This window comes from Actinia tenebrosa, unplaced genomic scaffold, assembly GCF_029948245.1.
Source record: "Actinia tenebrosa isolate PJP-AT-01 unplaced genomic scaffold, QUT_ActTen_1.0 PGA_scaffold13__45_contigs__length_12533684, whole genome shotgun sequence".
In the NCBI taxonomy this organism is placed as follows: domain Eukaryota; kingdom Metazoa; phylum Cnidaria; class Anthozoa; order Actiniaria; family Actiniidae; genus Actinia; species Actinia tenebrosa.
Window position 1 is genome coordinate 4,761,870 of NW_028292573.1, and position 15,348 is coordinate 4,777,217.

The window sequence follows — 15,348 nt, forward strand, 5'->3', positions numbered from 1 at the left end:
AGCGATGATTGGGATACATTCTATAGTATTTTTTGTACCCATGGTCTTCTCGGCGTTTATTGACCTTGTTATGGCGACGAGATCCTGGTAACGAGAATGTAACCCTCGATGGCTTGTGAGTGGACATACCACAGTATTTAACAAACTTAGTAGTTACTGTGTGGCGTGACTCCGACCTATTCTCCTACGCAGCCGCTATTCGGTGTCGTCACGAGTGAGCGCCATCTCGTACCCAGAGCCTGCGTTTCTTCTGGCCTGCGGCGAAGAACGAGGGCTTTGGCAGTAATCCATTTTTTGAGACCAGAATTTCTTGGACTTCCGGTATAAGAGCGTATACGTTAAAAGACTTGCCAAAAAAAAAAGGTTCCCGATTTCTAATTCTTATTTTAATCGGAAGTAAACACGGAACTCTGTTTGAAAGCACGTTTGAAAGCATGATTTTCATTCATTATATTTCACTTCCGGAAAACTGCGCATGCGCCAAAAAATGAATTATGCCAGAGCCCTCGTTCTTCGCCGCAGGCCAAAAGAAAAGCAGGCTCTGTGTACGAGATTGGAGTGAGCGTGGCGTGACGACACAAATAGCGGCTGCGTAGGTGACTAACTCCAACAGGGATCACTTCGATAAACTAATATTATTACCCAATCATATTGCTTCATTTAGTTCAATATTTCTAACCGGCCAATCAGATAGCACATCGATATAATAAGAGCATGAGAACGTGATAATCTGATTGGATAACACTCTTATCAGTTCAATCTCTGTCTGGTTTACTGTTATCTGATTGGTCAGCTTTATTCAAGTGGTCCCGGTTAGTGTGACCGCGCAGTGAAAATTGGAGCTGCAGTTAAATTACAGTAAAGAATCAAAATTTGACAGCCATGCAGTTTACTGTGGTATTTTTAGGCACAAAGCCATAATGTTGCTAATAATCTAGTTTTTGCTTTGACTAAAATTTTTTGTACTTGGGCTTATTTTATTTTGTTTCATTAGACCAATTTTTGCATTATGTTTATTACGCGAAACACGCTTTTATTATCTTAGGAGTGAAGGCATTAAACCCGTGAAATAAAAATTACTAGAAATAGACACAAAAGAAAACAATGGAATTAGGGTCTACTAAAGTGTATTAGTCTAATATCTATTTCACGGGTTTAATGACTTCACTCTAAGCAAAGCGTAATTAATTTCGTATACTAAAGGATTGTAAAACTTTTAGCGGAGTAAAAAATTAAAATCACTCCGTTTTGACTCTTTCAGGATTAAATTTTTCCCTCAAAACTTCTGCCAACATTTTGTGGCCTTTTACATTCCTTTCCATACGAATGGGAATTTGCGAATCTGAACTTTAGCTGTCTATATATATGCTAATTCTGGTTTGATTTGACCCAATACTCCCTTATATTATTCACATGTATCAATCAAAACGAAATATTTCCAGCATTTGTTTTTTTCTTCGATCAATAGATTTTATTCAATGACCAAATCGATGAGTGGAAATGAATTCGAAGGTTACTTAGAACCGACTTTATGGCGTAAGGCGCCGTTTAGTCACTCGGCATTGGTTTCGTTTTGAATTGTACATCCAAGATGTAGTACCAAGTGTTTCTTGTATTGCAGTAAAACCATTTGGAAAATAGCTCGCTTTTCGTAGGGGGAGGGGAGGGGTAAAAGGGATTCTGTTCTGTCGTTTTGCGATGGTAGCGTGGCCCTCGTTCCACGGGAAGGCCGACTAGGTGAACCAGAGTACCAAAACTACTGGTTTCTCTAAATCTTCAAAACTGGTTGTTCTTTCTCATGAAGTCAAAAACTGGTTTTCCAAAGCTGGTTCTTGAGTTGGTTCTTGATATCCAAAACTGGTTTGACCGGTATGCGATGATCTTTCCGCTTCAATCGTGCGGCCAGTCTTGACTTTGATCGTGACTTTGCGCGCCAATAGACCGCGTTTCTTCTGGCCTGCAGCGAAGAACGAGGGCTCTGGCATAATTTATTTTTTGGCGCATGCGCAATTTTCGAAAAAGAGATATATAAGGCCAGGCCAGAAGAAACTCAGGCTCTGGGCTGGCTCTGGGTACTTCTACGAGATTGTTTGCGCGCGCCGGTTCAAAAGCATTGCGCATGCACATGCATGAACGATTAATCACGAAGCTTCGAATTCAAAAACTACAAATAAGAATAAACTTCTCTCTTTGTTAAACTCTCGCTTTATCATCAATAAATAAATAATTCTTTTCTCTTTCAGTGGAAAAATAAAATGATGAGTAAACAGTTTTTGGGTTCCCTGTGGTTATGCTGGTCAGTAAGCATGACGTCATAACTATACAAGGCACATTGCACCACCATTTTCACTTATTTGTAATTTTTCTACTCCTTCTTATCCCAAATTTTCTTGATAACTCCTTTAGTCTGCACCTAGTACTCCTAAAGACAAGAACTTCAAACCCTAGTCTTACGAACAGTTTGTCTTTATTCGCTCTAGAACCTAAAAGAAATATTTTTTCACGTCGTTTAAAAACCCAAGCTTTAATTTATATTTTTCGCAAGTGTACATACTATTTGTAATATAAAGTTTAGATACAGAATTAAGTCAAAATATGGATCAAGGAGAAACAGTGGTACTCAATGCTGCAGGAATTCAACGAAGTCCTTGGGGGAAGACGCCTTCAGTAGCTCCTTGTTCGCTGTCTTCGGTTATTGACGAAGAAATGGCGAGGGATTTGCAGCAGAAAGAAGAAGACTTGGCTTTAAAATACAGTCTCGCTGTAGAACTTCCAGTGGCTGGTAAGAAATTAGGAATTGTTATGTTATTAACAGCCTTAGACTAATCTCTACTATGACCATTTTATCTTCAAAAATTTATATATTAATATTTTAAGTTTTAATTTGCTAACCCCCTTAATTTTGAAATATTTCCTCCCACACTTCCACCAATTCTAAGATTTTAGTTTCCACTATCATTATTGTTATTTTTAAAATTAGGAGCAAGTGGTTCTGATGTCGAGAACGATTTATTGCTGGCTCAGATGCTTCAGAATGAATTTGATAAAGAGAACGATCATTATGTTAATATCTGTGAACAGAAGTACAATGGAAATAGCAAAGGTAAGCAAGTCCTTATGACATAACAGTGACTGGTACTTTTCTCTCATCCTTCAAAGATCTCTATTTTATGGGCTGGAACAACAAGGATACCCAGTTTTGATGACTGATTCTGCACTTTATATATGTTTACAATCAATCTATATTCATATGATTGAAACAATGTCATTATCAGTGCTACCACTGTCATCAATATTGTTATCACCACCACTATTTTAGTCAACTCATGTTGGCCGACAATCTTCCGATTGACAGCCAACACAGGGCCAATACTTGACCAAAATTTGGCTGACGCATCACGAACACTTCACACTCACTCCCCATGTATTTGCAACATATTTCCATTCAAAGAGTAAATCATTCAGTTGTATTTACATCAAACTGTTTTTCTTTTTTATAAATAGTTTCATTGAGCTTCGACAATTACCGCAGTGTTCATGCACAGCTGAAAGATGATTCTAGTTCTTCTGATGAGCAGGAAGCATTTGAAGATGATTTAGGTAAGACTTACTATAAGAGTAAGACTTACTATATTACCGCTCAAACAGAATATTGAAACTTGGCTATTAGAATTTCGCATGTTGGGTGTTATGGAGGGAGGTAAACAGGAGAATCCATAGGAAAACCCTCAAGTCAAGGGACAGAGGAGAGACCTAACAAGCTTTATTGAAAATGATATGATGCAGAAATTATACTAGAGACCTCATAGTGGGAGGCGAGTGAACTTCTGCTATTGGTCACCCTGGATTCCATAATACTTCTTTAGCTAATACTTGCTAGTGCTTCTTGATATCTAATGGCTGGTGTAATTTTGTTACCATTGCTTTTTATGTTGATTAGATACACCACCGCCACCTGACCCTGACATGAGTAAGATAAGCGTTAAACCAAAAGGAACCAAGAAGCAGATTGCTACCAAACATGACGCTATGGTTTGTGGGAGAAAGAATGTTAGAAGCCTTGAAAAGGTAAAACATTACACTTTAACACACACTACTTAAGTAGATGTAAAATAAAACAAACAAAAAATGAAGGAATGAATGAATGGATGAACAAATGAATGAACAAATGAATGAACAAATGAATGAACAAATGAATGAACAAATGAATGAACAAATGAATGAACAAATGAATGAACAAATGAATGAACAAATGAATGAATATAATGGAGGGAAGATGGGAGGAAGGAGGGATGGATGGATTGACAAATTAATGATTGAATGGGTGAACGAATGACTGAAAATAGAAAACCCACAGAAGAATCCTCAAATGATAGGAGAGAGCCAAAAGCAATTTTATTCACATATGATGGCAAGTTCACGGATCAAATCCATGACCTCAGTAGTGAGAGATCCTGTATTAGCATCACACACCCCTGTGGTTTACTGTGGTTTTTCATATTCTGTGAACTTGGTAGTTGCAAGCTGCATGCTGAAATTATATTTTTTGCTGCCGTCAATCAGTGAAGAACCAATTTTATAACAAGCCGTTGAAATGTCGGAGTTCGCAATATTGAATATCAATAACCACAGTTATTCCAAGTTGTACTACTTGTGAGAGGGAAGTGCTGTTGACAACTGCCAATCAGAAGTCCCCCATTCTTATCTTAATGTAAGCAATATTGCATTGACATTTGTGTGCCTATTCATCATAGTTTCCACCAGGGTTTGCAGCGGGAGATGTGGGAAGCAAGCAGCTTGATCTCAAGCTCTCCAACCATGTCTACAACAACTTGAAGCAACACTCCTACAAAGAGGAGAGACAGAGTCACAGACTACACGAGAAGAAAGAACACTCAACACATGTGAGTAATAAGTTGTTTATAGAGGATGACACTTGACTACAGGTAATTCAACAAATGCATGGCCTTTTTTAACATCTCTAGTTAATTAGGAACAGAATGGCCATTGCTGTGATCCTCAACTTGACCTTCATCACAAACAAAAAAATAATTGAGTTTTTGGCAGCACCTTATTCTCAGTTATTTTAACCTGAGGGTTGGTCTGGCTGAGGCATGAACCACGACCGCCTGCACAATATACCAATGCTCTGACCAATTTCTCTTCTTATTGTTAAACAGGAGCAAGCCTTGGACCCCAAGACACGCCTTCTGTTGTACAAGTTGGTGAATAACGAGACACTTGAGAATGTGAATGGGTGCATTAGCACAGGCAAGGAAGCTTGTGTGTTTCATGCTAATGGAGGAAGGTTAGTATATGGCATGGCATTTCTTCATGTGTCTGTGACCCCGACGACAGCACTGTACCCACCACATATGTAGAGCATAAGCTTAAAGACTTTTGTTGTATCAAACCCTCATGAACAACCTCTGTAATGATCTAATTTAAGACACAACTAGCTCACAGGGAGGAAACCTCTTTGGAAAACCCAGAGAAAAACTAAGACTTTGAGGGGAACAGATAAAGCTCACAAAATTACAGGCATCCCAGACCTCCTATTTATCCTATATTTCCTATAATTTGTATGGGATCCTATAAAGAGCCTATATTTAAAGAAAACCTCCTATATTTCGTATAAATAGGACGACTGCTGATTGATACATTTATATTTTACACTGTTTAGCATATTTGGCGAAGGAAATAAAGTGGCCCCTTTTTTTTTTTTTGGTTCTGTTTTTTTTTATGGCCGATCCCTGGTTATGGCACCGAAAAGCTATCTTAGCTCCTATAAAGTGCATATATTTTTGGGAAAAACTCCTATATTTTCCTATATTTAGAACTTGCACAGCCTATATTTCCTATCAAATTTGTCTAAAAAATTGCTGGGATGCCTGAAATCAGGAAACAATTTAAGAGAAACATTGAGACAAATTAAGTAGTAAGAGTTGAGTGAGTGCAATTCCACTTCACCATTCTCAACTGGAATCAAGAAGCTGGTAGACTTTAAATTTGTTAAAAATCTTTCCAATGTTTTTAATTTTAATTTTGATAGGAAGGAGAATGGTGAAGAACTCCCTAAAGAATGTGCCGTCAAGGTCTTCAAGACGACTCTGAATGAGTTCAGAACGCGGGAGAGGTACATCAAAGATGACCACAGGTTCAGAGACAGGTTCAGCAAGCAGAATCCCAGGAAGGTGATCCGTCTCTGGGCAGAGAAAGAGATGTGTAACTTGAGCAGGTAAGTCTCAAACTAGTAAACTAGTAAACTCAAACTGGTCAGTTGGGCATTGACCTGCTGTTATAGAGAGATTTTGCATCAGACGGGAATGTCAAAGACGACATGGTTGACATTCTCAACATGAGGTAAAAATGCTGCTAAAAAGCTTCCTGTCTAGGATGTCAGCCACGTTTAGGATGAAAAAAAAAGTGCTGCCACCATTGTCTTTAACAATGTTCGAATCTTGTTGCTAAATCACTCTAATGGGTTTGAGTTATGGATGGACCAAAACCTAGGGTCTTAAAGTACAGTATCTGATTGAGTAGAAGGTGCTTCCTTTGCTCTCAAAATATCTGCAAATGGTTAGACCTTGGTTGTGGCTTGAATGACCAAATAAAATGGTCAGTCCCATCTCATTGAGAAGTGTTCACACATAGAGGTCCATAAGTTCACCTGCAGTGGCCACAGAAATTAAACCACAGACATGAACTGTGCTGTAAAATCACCCAATAGACCTTTTCAGCTTTGGTTTAATGTTTACCCACTCCAGACCAGATGTGATTATCTTGTGATTGAGATTCTTGTTCAAGTTGCATCCGGTATTCATGTGTCTTCTTATGGGCAGCCGTTAAATGAAGGTATAATACTCTAGGGAGTGACATGTGGTCTGAAATGGGAAAACATTGCACCCAAGCTGAAGAGCTTTATTTTCGATCCAATTGCAACCACATGCAGTGACCATATATTAATGACTGACAGGGGTAAAAAGCAAACCAGTTTTACTGGTTTTACCCAACCTATTCTAAATGGTTTCTTGTTTTGTTCTAGGATGCAGAAGGCAGGGATTTCCTGCCCCAGTGTAGTTCTACTCAAGAAACACATTCTGGTCATGAGCTTTGTTGGGAGAGACATGAAGGCTGCTCCCAAGCTAAAAGATGCTGTTCTGTCTTCAAACCAGCTGAAACTGGCATATGAACAGTGTATTGAGGTACTGCAGTAAAATCATTTTTAAGATTATACTGAGATATTATTACACTACATGCATGACTCGAATATTTATTGCCAGCCTATAGGACTTTAATTTGAGGTGTTTCGGATTTGCTGTTGAACTGTTTGATACTTGCAACTTCAAAATCAGTGTTGATCACAGTAGTGTCTGTATGTCATTGGAAGAGTAATAGCAGATCCCTTGGGAAGCACGGGTGGCGTAGCGGTCAGAGCGCTCACCTCTCATCAATGTGACCTGAGTTCAAGTCCCGCCGGGTTCGGTGTTGTATATGAGTAGAGTTGTTCGTTGCTTCTCTCCTGTGCTTCGTGGGTTTTTTCCCGGGTTCTCCGGTTTTCCTCCCTCCTCAAAATCCAACTCCTAAATTCCAATTTGATCATAAAATGAGGGCCACAGGTTTTTTAGCCTCAGGCTATCATTGAGTGCTACCCTCGTGAAGAAAAAGGACGGTAGAGTGTTGGTAGGTTGTCAGTAGGTTAATTTTGGATGTCAGTAGGGTATCTTTTAAAAGAAACTAACAAGCATACAAACCTTTCTAGATGATGTGTGCCATGTATCAGAAATGCAAGCTTGTTCATGCTGACCTAAGTGAATACAACATGTTATGGCATGATAATCGGGTATGGTTCATTGATGTCAGCCAGGCTGTTGAGCCCATCCACCCACATGCCCTGGAGTTCTTGTACCGTGATTGTACTAACATCATAGAGTTCTTCAAGAAGCAAGGAAATCAACAGGTCATGTCTGTACCTCAGCTGTTTCTCAAGGTGTCCGGTCTTGACATACCGCTGTGCGAGGATGAAAGCCTCTTTCTAGCAAAGGTTTGTTGAACATCTTTTTAAAGTCATATAGATTTAAACAGGTGACAGGTTTGTTAGCCACTGGCTAAGTGCTACCCTTGTAAAACCAAGGACGATTTTTACAAAGTGGGTTTTCAATTTCATTCTACTGAGCGTAAAGAATTATGACAATCAGTGAAGGGGAAATCCCATTCCCAGTGCATAAAATCCCATTTTCACAGCCCCAAAAAGGCAAATCAAAGCTCCCATTTTCCCCCTTCAGGACCCTCTTATAAAACTGGTCAGTTTTGCATGGTATCATTAGCTACCCTTAGACGTCTTCAAGGATGTAGCAGAGTTGGTTTTGATCTCAGAAATAACTTAAATTTCTTTTAGGTTCAGTCATATGAGAGATATGAGATGACCATCGGTGGACGTAAAAATGTACAACCTTATGCCTTTGACTATTTCTTTAACAAGACGTCAAGTTGTGGATCTGATGAGAATGTTTCAGATGACTCCCCAGATGAATTGACGACCAACGATTGAAATTGGTTAAACAAAGCTTTGAAGAAGGTAGTATTTGTAATGTATGCTGTTCGAGTGTAGTGAATGAAGTAAAAGATTAAGGGAAATAAATACATCTAAAGAAAATCATGATGACTTGAGTTTTTAACAAGAGTGTACTCATTCGAAACCAGTCATTTGAGTCATATACATTCCAAATGTATGAGTTCTGTCAATCTTGAACAGTCTTTAAACTAAGCTGGTCTAAGTCATGGGAAGGCTAATTAACAGAGCACCTGAAACAACCTCTAGGCTTATTGAAGTCGTGGCATGGCTAAATTCCAAATTAAACTTTGAAACAACCTCTGGGCTGATCTAAGTCCGGGCACGGCTAACTCACAGATAGAACCCTGAAACAACCTCTGGGCTGATCTAAGTCAGGGCATGGCTAACTCACAGATAGAACCCTTAAACAACCTCTGGTCTGATCTAAGCCAAGGCACAGCTAACTCACTCTGATCTAAATCAGCAAATAGTGCACTCACAAATCCATGATTGATTTGCGAGTGAAAGGTGAGTGCACACCCACTTCTGTCTCCCTTGATTCAACTATCATAGAAAAGTACCAAAAGCTACAGAGCAATGATTTAGTATGAAATATATAGGGATCATGATGAAGTTATCTCAAATGTACTCAGATGAAACCATAGAAGACAAGAACAAATTTATTTTAAATTGATAGAAAAATATTTTTGTTTTACTGTATGACATTTTTTAAAGAAAATATTGTTCTTTTCACATTATATTATCATTAGTATTATTTTGCTACTACTTTAGAGATTTCATTTGGTTTGCAATACAAAATAGGATTTTTCCTAAAAGAATGCTTTGTATGAATCATCATTATAGTCAACATAACGAACAGAAACTAGAGCTTAATAACTTTCTTAGTTGAACTTTGGCATGCCGCCAACAATTCCAGACTCTATTCCACACTCATCACTGCCTCTCAGGATCTTGAAGAAACCTTAAAGAAAAAAACATTCATAATATTAGGATTATAGAATGGTACGACTCGCTGGGAGCAAGAAAGAGGTCACAGACAAAATATAATACTACAGATCTCACAGAACTGTGGTGACACGTCTTGCTACACCCTAATTCATCTACTGTCACGCCCCATTTTGTTACATGTATTACAGTGAATACCTTACTGGCAATGTGCTAGATCCGAGACAGTGACAAAAGTAGGTGTGTCAGTGGACTAATTAGGGTGTGGTAGCGAGACAAATTTTTGACGTGTCGCCACAGTTTGGTGAGATCCGTAGTAATTAGCCAACTGTTCCTTTGACTAATATAAATATTAATATAAATACCTTTATCACCCCAGTCAGGGTTCCATGAGTTAGCAACCAGCCAGTAGGGTGTACCATTTTCCACTCCCCAACCAAGGATCTTTATAGCATGACCACCCAATTCTCCACCGCTTTTGTGTTGATAGACACCTTAAAAGACAAAAAAGAAAAGCATTCTAAATTTCAAAGCTTGTCATCAGACAATGTCCAGCCAGAATTGGATTTTGTCTGGTCAAATCTTTGCCTCACCAGTTGATTTGGCAAGAAACAAGGTTTGATAATAATTAATAATAATAATTAATTAATTGATTTTGAGCTAAAACGTATTTGACACCTCATTATGATCCACCAATGACCAGCCATATTTATTATAAGCCCTGCAATTTATCCATATTGTTTCTTGGATTTTATTTCACCAAATCAAAATGGAAGCCTAGTAGCAGCCGGGTGGCACCGGAGTTACATATGACGATGTGATTGGGTATGTGAAAGTAGCATAATGTTAAGCGTGATTCATGAATTCCAGGTTAGCTACGATGTGTGATGATGTGTAATTTATGAATGATTGATTTGACACGTCAGTTTTAGAAATGTCGTTGCCTGAATTTCAAAACCCACCCTGGTGGCACAGGAGTTGATTGTGTGATTTGATTTGTTTAATTGTGAGATTTGATTCGTCAAAATAGAAAAGTGTGATTCGTGAATTCCAGTTCAACTATGCATGCGATTCTTTCCTTGAAATTTGTGTGATTTGTGAATTAATATTAATTTGACATGTGAATTTTAGAAAATTCAACGTCTGAATAGGATGTCGACCCACCCCTTTTTTGTGCGTTTGAAATTATTGCAATGTACATCAAAGGGGATCCTGTGTCCTATATTGTGCAGCATGCACCTACAGGCAAAATCTCCAAATCAAAATTTAAACAACTCGATATCTTGTGCTGCGACTCACCACTTTTGTAGGTTGGGAAGTCAGCGTAGACAGTAAATGCTCCTTCAACTGGACCATTAGTCATGATCTCTTTTTGGATTTCACTTGGATCACTTCCCACTGAATAAGCACTCATTCCGTGACGCTTGTCATCAGAGTAGCTTACATTGTATCCTATAAGTAAGAATTAGTGAATACAAATATAAAAATATAGGTCAACAATTTTAATGCGGCAGGATATTCCTAATAAATGATTAAGACGGAGGGGGGTGGGGTAGTGGAGCTTGTACCTCAGGGGAGGAAATGTCTTCTAAAACAGAAAGGTGGGATTGCATCCAAGGAATGGAGAGGAGGAGAGGGTGGGGGGCTTATAAATGAGATTCTACAGTATTTAAAAGCAAAGACACCAACCTGCTTCACATTTGTGTTTGCACTCTGGTGTTGGCTGTATTCCTTTACATGGTTGAAGCTTGCCAACAACATGGTGGTCGCACTTAGCGATGAGGTAAGGCTGACAACCCTCATGAGAGCCATACTGACCACCAGTTACGATACCATCGTTTTTCCAATATTGCCTGTTAAATGATTAAAAACCTTTCGTAAGACAGCGTGTTAAATGCAGTATATTGATAATGCTGGGAATGACATTTGCTCTGGCTGCTGAGGCAGCTAGGGTGTAAATCAAGCTGAGCCAACCGACTCCTGGTTTGCTAGGTTGCAATTAGGTTCTGCTGCATGGGGGGTTGTTGGTTGAAACCTCAGCCAGACAAACTCTTGGGGGCTCAATATATCTGAATAGATGGTGCTGTCTTTTCTCTAAAAAAAACTGCTGTACATAGACATAGTTCTATCTTGATTCCCATGTAGGTAAATGTAAATGAATGAAAATAGTTGTAGGTGCATGTGTGACACGCACTGTTTTGTACATCTGTATAATTGCAGCTCAATATAGTGCCTTGGGTAGAGTGCCTTATATATGATCACAATCCATTAATTTAATCGAATCACTCACCAAGCAGCTTCTGGGTAACCTCCATTGCAACTAAAAGAAAAAAGAAAAGGTTGATAATTAGTTTTTGTGCACTCTTTGCTAATCTGCGTTCTACTATGTAGCTTAATTATTTCTATGAGATCTGGGATTTTTGGCATCAGTCAAATAATTACTAATGTGGATAAAAACTTGCTCATGCTGTGTTTAGAGTTTTGAGTTCTAATAGGACAATTGCATGACGCTATACAGTACATCATTAACTACAGCTACCAGGATCCCTTGCACACCTTTTGTTCAGTTTAGTACTTACCCAGCTCCACAAGAATCACAGCAAGTTAGAAGATCCTCTGCAGAGATGTGAGGTGTATCCTTGTTCTTAGAGTGGATACAAAAACGATCAGTCATTGCTTCAACTGCACCAAATGCCTAAAAGAAAAAAGCATGCAAATATTTTAAATGAATTCAGTAGCAAAAACAATTTACCTGCTTGATCTTTATTATAATGATGTTAATGTTTTTTAGACACTTTGTAGGGATTGTTTGAGGGAATTGCAGGGTTCGATCTGTGAGTTATCCATGCCCTGACTTAGATAAGCCCAGAGGTTACTTCAGGGTTCTATCTGTGAGTTAGCCGTGCCCTGACTTAGATCAGCCCAGAGGTTGTTTCAGGGTTCTATCTGTGCATGAGTTAGTCGTGCCCTGACTTTCATCAGCCCAGAGGTTGTTTCAGGGTTTGATCTGTGAGTTAGCTATGCCCTGACTTAGATCAGCTCAGAGCTTGTGTTTCAGGATTTGATCTGTGAGTTAGCCATGCCCTGACTTTCATCAGCCCAGAGGTTGTTTCAGGGTTCTATCTGTGAGTTAGCTATGCCCTGACTTTCATCAGCCCAGAGGTTGTTTCAGGGTTCTATCTGTGAGTTAGCCGAGCCCTGACTTAGTTCAGCCCAGAGCTTGTGTTTCAGGATTTGATCTGTGAGTTAGCCATGCCCTGACTTTCATCAGCCCAGAGGTTGTTTCAGGGTTCTATCTGTGAGTTAGTTGTGCCCTGACTTTCATCAGCCCAGAGGTTGTTTCAGGGTTCTATCTGTGCATGAGTTAGTCGTGCCCTGACTTTCATCAGCCCAGAGGTTGTTTCAGGGTTTGATCTGTGAGTTAGCCATGCCCTGACTTTCATCAGCCCAGAGGTTGTTTCAGGGTATCAATTAATGTTTTTAATGAACATACCCAGCAACTTCCACATGAGCCTTGGTCCCTGACTTCTTTAATACTGGCACAGTTTGACCATTCTTCCCTGGAGTCAAAGTTATCAGGTATTTCCATGGCACCAAGGGATTCACGGACTGAGATGTAACAAAGATTTGAACATTTTAGAAGCTTATATCTTATGCATTCATTATTTTGTTCCTATTGCCCAAGGGTTTCAATAGAGGGTGGCTACTGGCCATTGATCTCAAGGTAATTCATCTTTCACTGCCGGTTATTTCATGGATGTTCAAATGTAAGATCATTAATATTAATCTGGTGCTGGACACAGCTACCTATTTTTTTCAAGAGAGCCAGTGATCTCACCTCGAAGCCCTCATATTTAAAAAAGGTTCACTTAAAATATGACTCCATTTTGGAATTCATCATGGAACTTGATTCAACAAAAATGCTTCTGATTGGCTAATAGTAAACGGAAGTGCATGCGCAAGTCCACCTGAGCTTCTTACTTCAAAAAAATACTGAATTCTCTTATATTTCTTTTTTAATTTACATACTCTCATATCCAAGTGGATGGCTTTCCCACATTTTTTATCTAAAGCTCCCCTTCCTCATACAGTAGCATATTACTTGATCTAAAGGTAAAGTAAAGTTTAACGTTGGTAGTTCCTTCAGTTAAAATTCAACTGCTATCAATGGAAGCCGACGGTGCGCACTTTACCCCCTCTCTCAATCAGTGCTCTGTTTTAAGAGTATTTAAAGCTGAAGCTACATGGATTAGAGAGAAATCGAAACAGACGTGGAGTTCGTAAGGATCGAACCGTGGACCTCAAGCTCTGAAGGTCGCGCACTAACCAACTGAGCTACGTCTGCTCCTGCACCTTGTAGTATTGGGCTCCCTATGTTTGCATTAGCGTGCCTTGTGAAGTTTAAACAAAATGCACCAATGTAGTGTTGCTGAAATTCAGGAAGCTTGTCATCGTCGCCCAATAATACACAAAATAAACATGCAAGGAATACTTAGCTTGCCATTTTTTTCTGTCGGATCTCTTTCAAATTTGACTTTTAAGATAGACATAACAGGGCTGTCAACCCCCGAGATATTCAAATCTGGAAAATTGATAGGGAAGGGACATGACGTCACAGCGCGTCAAAAAGCGCGCGAAAAGACGTCTTTCGCTTTGTAACATTTGATGTGATTAGTTTATTTCTGAACAATCAGATTATCGCTTATATTACAATGGCCTGCTTGCAAGAACAGTTTATGAGGAACGTTTTGACCCTGGGGTTTTGACTTTGTTAGCGATGTAAAATAACACAAACAACATGAAATAATTGGAATTTTATGGTTGTGAAAGTCTAGTCTCACAAAACGAGAAATTGTCAGATTTGATACTCTAATCTGGAGACCGGGAGATACGGTCCAAAATCTGGAGACCCCCGGTTTATCCGGGAGAGTTGACAGCCCTGACATATATAGACTGGAATCATGCCACATCTCACATGATATGACTTAAAAATTGATGAAAGATGCCTGCCTCGTGATATTATTTCTCGCTGCATTCCGATTATTGGTGAGGATTTTATGTGTATTTATCTAACGCAGTCGAAGTCGTGAGTTCTGGCATGTTTCATTTTTATCAAGCCAGTAAAAAATTATACCATGGAATAAAGTTTACACAATATTAGTTGCATAGCAACTGTTTTAAACTAGTGTCGATAACTGCATCTTTCTTTTTCTCGTAGCAGAAAATATTTTGACAAAGCTATAGGGTTTCTGCATAATTTAGCTGAAGCTCAGTCGTCGAAATATCTACTTTATCATGAACTGTCAAATTCGGATAATTTGCATTACCTTTTTATTTTGAAACCTCCGTTTCTAAACATGTAATCTTATCTAAGAAGTTACATTGTAAAATCCTTACTTTTTAATAAAGGTACTGGGCTTTTTAAAGCTCCACACATCGCTTTGATGTCGTCAATTGTGTAGACAGAATCATCAAAGTTCTTGCCAGCTTTCCAAGTCATTCCTTCGAGACTGTTGATGTAGTCGATAGCTTCTTGTGATAACGGATTGATGTTTGCCGGCATTGCGCTGGCAACAGCGATGGCTAGAGACAATACTAGGCACGATAACATGCTGAATTTGTCCTCCTATTTCGCGCTTTCAAACCGCTGCTTCAAGCTTCTTTGGAGAAGTGTAGAGTTGTGACGCTTCATCGATCGATCACGAGTTCTGCATGTGATTCCATGTGACTTCGAAACTTCACGTTTCACGTACACGCTTTACGATCACGTAATTCTTACCACAGGGAGCCCAATTCAAATATATTAAAAATAATTCAGATAAAATTCG

At 39.1% G+C, this 15,348-nt stretch overlaps 2 protein-coding genes across 2 annotated transcripts; one reads left to right on the plus strand and one right to left on the minus strand.

Moving 5' to 3' along the window:
• The first annotated feature begins 2,314 nt into the window (after nt 1–2,314).
• On the plus strand, nt 2,315–8,659 carry LOC116293306 (serine/threonine-protein kinase RIO3). The gene is made up of 10 exons (XM_031700716.2): nt 2,315–2,782; nt 2,981–3,103; nt 3,505–3,600; nt 3,941–4,068; nt 4,755–4,904; nt 5,181–5,308; nt 6,053–6,238; nt 7,046–7,205; nt 7,763–8,044; nt 8,399–8,659. The coding sequence occupies exons 1-10, from the start codon at nt 2,596–2,598 to the stop codon at nt 8,549–8,551; spliced, it is 1,593 nt and encodes a 530-aa protein (XP_031556576.2). The 5' UTR covers nt 2,315–2,595; the 3' UTR covers nt 8,552–8,659.
• A 559-nt stretch (nt 8,660–9,218) lies between these two features.
• On the minus strand, nt 9,219–15,214 carry LOC116293307 (cathepsin B). Its single transcript, XM_031700717.2, has 8 exons — nt 14,918–15,214; nt 13,014–13,129; nt 12,100–12,215; nt 11,811–11,840; nt 11,210–11,373; nt 10,820–10,972; nt 9,886–10,014; nt 9,219–9,536 (listed from the first exon to the last, which is right to left on the minus strand). The coding sequence occupies exons 1-8, from the start codon at nt 15,129–15,131 to the stop codon at nt 9,457–9,459; spliced, it is 1,002 nt and encodes a 333-aa protein (XP_031556577.2). The 5' UTR covers nt 15,132–15,214; the 3' UTR covers nt 9,219–9,456.
• Nucleotides 15,215–15,348: the final 134 nt, after the last annotated feature.